General features: G+C 42.2%; 1 protein-coding gene across 2 annotated transcripts; it reads left to right on the top strand.

The window, feature by feature from the left end:
• Positions 1-364: 364 nt before the first annotated feature.
• Positions 365-2,365, top strand: LOC109862133 (ataxin-7-like protein 3). Of its 2 annotated transcripts, none has more exons than XM_020442072.1 (3): positions 365-630; positions 899-1,132; positions 1,224-2,365. In XM_020442072.1, exons 2-3 carry the CDS (start codon positions 916-918, stop codon positions 2,039-2,041), a joined length of 1,035 nt encoding a protein of 344 aa, XP_020297661.1. In that variant the 5' UTR covers positions 365-630; positions 899-915; the 3' UTR covers positions 2,042-2,365. The 2 variants fall into 2 exon arrangements, with proteins under 2 accessions (XP_020297661.1, XP_020297662.1); XM_020442073.1 differs by having other exon boundaries at positions 894-1,132.
• The last annotated feature ends 306 nt before the right edge of the window (positions 2,366-2,671 follow it).

The following is a 2,671-nucleotide window of genomic DNA, read 5'->3' as shown; positions in this document are numbered from 1 at the left end:
TATACCAAAATGCTTTTTATTTATGTATTAAATAAAAACATTTTTTTGTATAACTATTTTGTAAAGTAACTTCATATAATAGAAATAATGGTTAAATTTAATAATTGCTCAAAAACTTATAATTTCATTTTGCCTCCATACGCGCGAGCGATTTAAACGCGGCGCCGGTACCCCCACTACTTTTTTTAGTTCGCAAAGAATGTGGTCCTCGCCGTAGACGGCGCTGAAAACTGTCCCCACTTTTCTTAGGAGTGAGTTTGTACCCCCTGCGTAAGATGTTCGCGCATGTGCCGTACGTCGCTGTCTATTCGTCGCGCTGACTTAACGCACGTGAGCATACATTGGTATGAGTGATGTGCACGCACATGCGATTGTCATCGCTTTGCGTGCGTGTATGTCGCGCGTTCGACATATCGGTCTTAAATTTTCTTTGCACACATTTATGAAACTCCGAACGATAATTGTTCTTGCGCGGAAAGAGAAGAAACATCACTTCGATCATCACATGATTTGCAATTTTTGATGTTGCAAATTTTTGCACACACGCGGATGATACGAGGATGATACAAGCGTGACGCACGTTGTCACAGCATAACTGTTGTAAACAACCGTAACCATAACAGTGCTCAGGTATGATCTTATTACAGTATTTTTCTTTGGCGGAAAATCGCAAGTTTGCGTTTATCAAAGAGTATTTAATTATTTGACGGCCTCACTGCTCTTTCTCTGACCGCGTACATGCATGCATTTTATCTAAATATAATTTTGTCCTATTGATTCCTTACATCTTAATATAGGTTAATAAGTTTATTTTGTAATCTACAAGGTGTGTCTCAAATAACAAAATGTTTAAGGTGCTTAGAAGTGATATAATTATAAACAAATTCACGAAGTTTAGATATTGCAAGTGTCAGGATGTCAGTCACCGAAGAAAGAATTCAAGAGCTGAATCAGTGTTTCCTGGAGTTTATGAGCAAACCGGACAACGTCGAGGTAGCTACGAAAGAAATTTATGAAGACTTGTTGGAGGAAGTGCTAATGGGCTTTGTTTTTGACGTACATCGCACCACCAAGACTGGCAATTCTGACGTTGAAGAAGGCATTCCTGATGACGAATCATATGCTATTGTTGGTTAGTAAAACAGATTTGTTTTTGTTGCTCCAATTTTTGAAATATTAATTTATATGATACACAATGTTACATGAAAACTGGTTGGTCTCAGATTCACCTGGGCTGGATATCTTTGGCCAGCATCCAGTGAAGAAATCTCAGGAATGCACCTGTCCGAACTGCGAGCGCGGTGTGGCTGCATGCAGATTCGCCACACATCTGGAGAAGTGCATGGGCATGGGTAGAAATAGTTCGCGTATTGCGTCACTTCGAATTGCTAACAATTCAAAGGATCTTAATAATTACGGCGGAGTGTTAAGCGACGACGACGACGACGTAGATTGGAGTTTGACCAACGACAGCAAACGCAAACGTCCACGCAAAGATCGCAACGGCGTGAGCAAGCGTTCGGGCAAGCAACAGAAGCACGGAAGCGCTGGCAGCAGCGGCTCACAGAGAAACGGTGAGACCAGCAACGTTGTCGGCGGTGGCGAGCACAACGTTCAGAGCAGCAACGAGAACTCACCTTCGAACTACGAAAACATGTCGCTCATAGACAAACGGGCACTTCTCACGCAGATTTGCGGCGTCGTGTCCGAACACACAAAGAAACTCTGCACCAGATCGGTGCGCTGTCCGCAGCATACAGATGATCAACGCAAGGAGATACGTGCCAACTTGGAGTCTAGTATCAACGGCCAGGATAATCTTCAAGTGGACGTGGACACGTACGAGGAGAGCGACGGTCAGAATCTGAGAGAGGCGTTAACACGATGGGAACGGGAAGGTTCGAGTCACTCCAGTCCAGCTGACTCGGCGTCGACTACGTCGACTTCGTCCATCAGCAGGAAGCGAGAAACGAAATCGAAGGGCAAAGGAAAAACTTCGTCGAAGCGCGATCGTGGTTCTCCGATTTCGCAAGGAGACTGAAAAGAGGAGAAAATCGCTTCACGGTCCAAAAATATTCCTCGACGACAGAGAACTATTGTACGATAATGTTCCTACACGCTCTGTATATATAACTTTTAAAAAAGGACTGTTCTACATAATCGCATAATATGTAGTTTTAAATATATTTGCAGTTCTTTTTGTAATTTATTATTTTTAAGATCGAATAGCTTCAGCGAGAGATATTTGCGCGATATATATTTTTAATAGTATCACTTAACTTCGAGTATCCTTGATCTCACATTCACATAAACTATCCGAAATTGTAAAGTAATGTATCCAGCGTGTGTTACAAAAATTAAAAGTGGATGAGACGTAAACTGTAACTTTTCTTGCTTTTGATACTACAGTTTTAACTAACAAGTCGTAGTTTTGACTAACAAGTCAAAAATCTCGTGGAATTGACCAATCGCAGAGTCAAATCAGCCAATCGACCAACGTGATTGGTCAGTTTCGCGAGACCTGCGGCTTGCGTTTAATGTGAAACGGGCTTTGAGATTCACTTTTGTGAACATAGTGCTAAAACCAGAGAGAAGACTGAGAGCTTGACGTCCGTCGTCCAACGACATGAATGAAAGTGGATTTAGCACGGACTCTAACCGAGGTACATTT

Source organism: Pseudomyrmex gracilis, unplaced genomic scaffold (genome assembly GCF_002006095.1).
Source record: "Pseudomyrmex gracilis isolate BER0280 unplaced genomic scaffold, ASM200609v1 scaffold_1404, whole genome shotgun sequence".
Lineage (NCBI taxonomy): Eukaryota > Metazoa > Arthropoda > Insecta > Hymenoptera > Formicidae > Pseudomyrmex > Pseudomyrmex gracilis.
Note: the sequence above shows the minus strand (reverse complement) of the source record. Positions and strands in the feature narration are given on the sequence as shown.

What these genes read in the sequence shown, in the direction of transcription:
- LOC109862133 (XM_020442072.1), top strand. Translation starts at nt 916, where the DNA reads ATGTCAGTCACCGAAGAAAGAATTCAAGAGCTGAATCAGTGTTTCCTG. An exon ending in CGAATCATATGCTATTGTTG is followed by an intron (nt 1,133 to 1,223) that starts GTTAGTAAAACA and finishes GGTTGGTCTCAG; the next exon opens with ATTCACCTGGGCTGGATATC.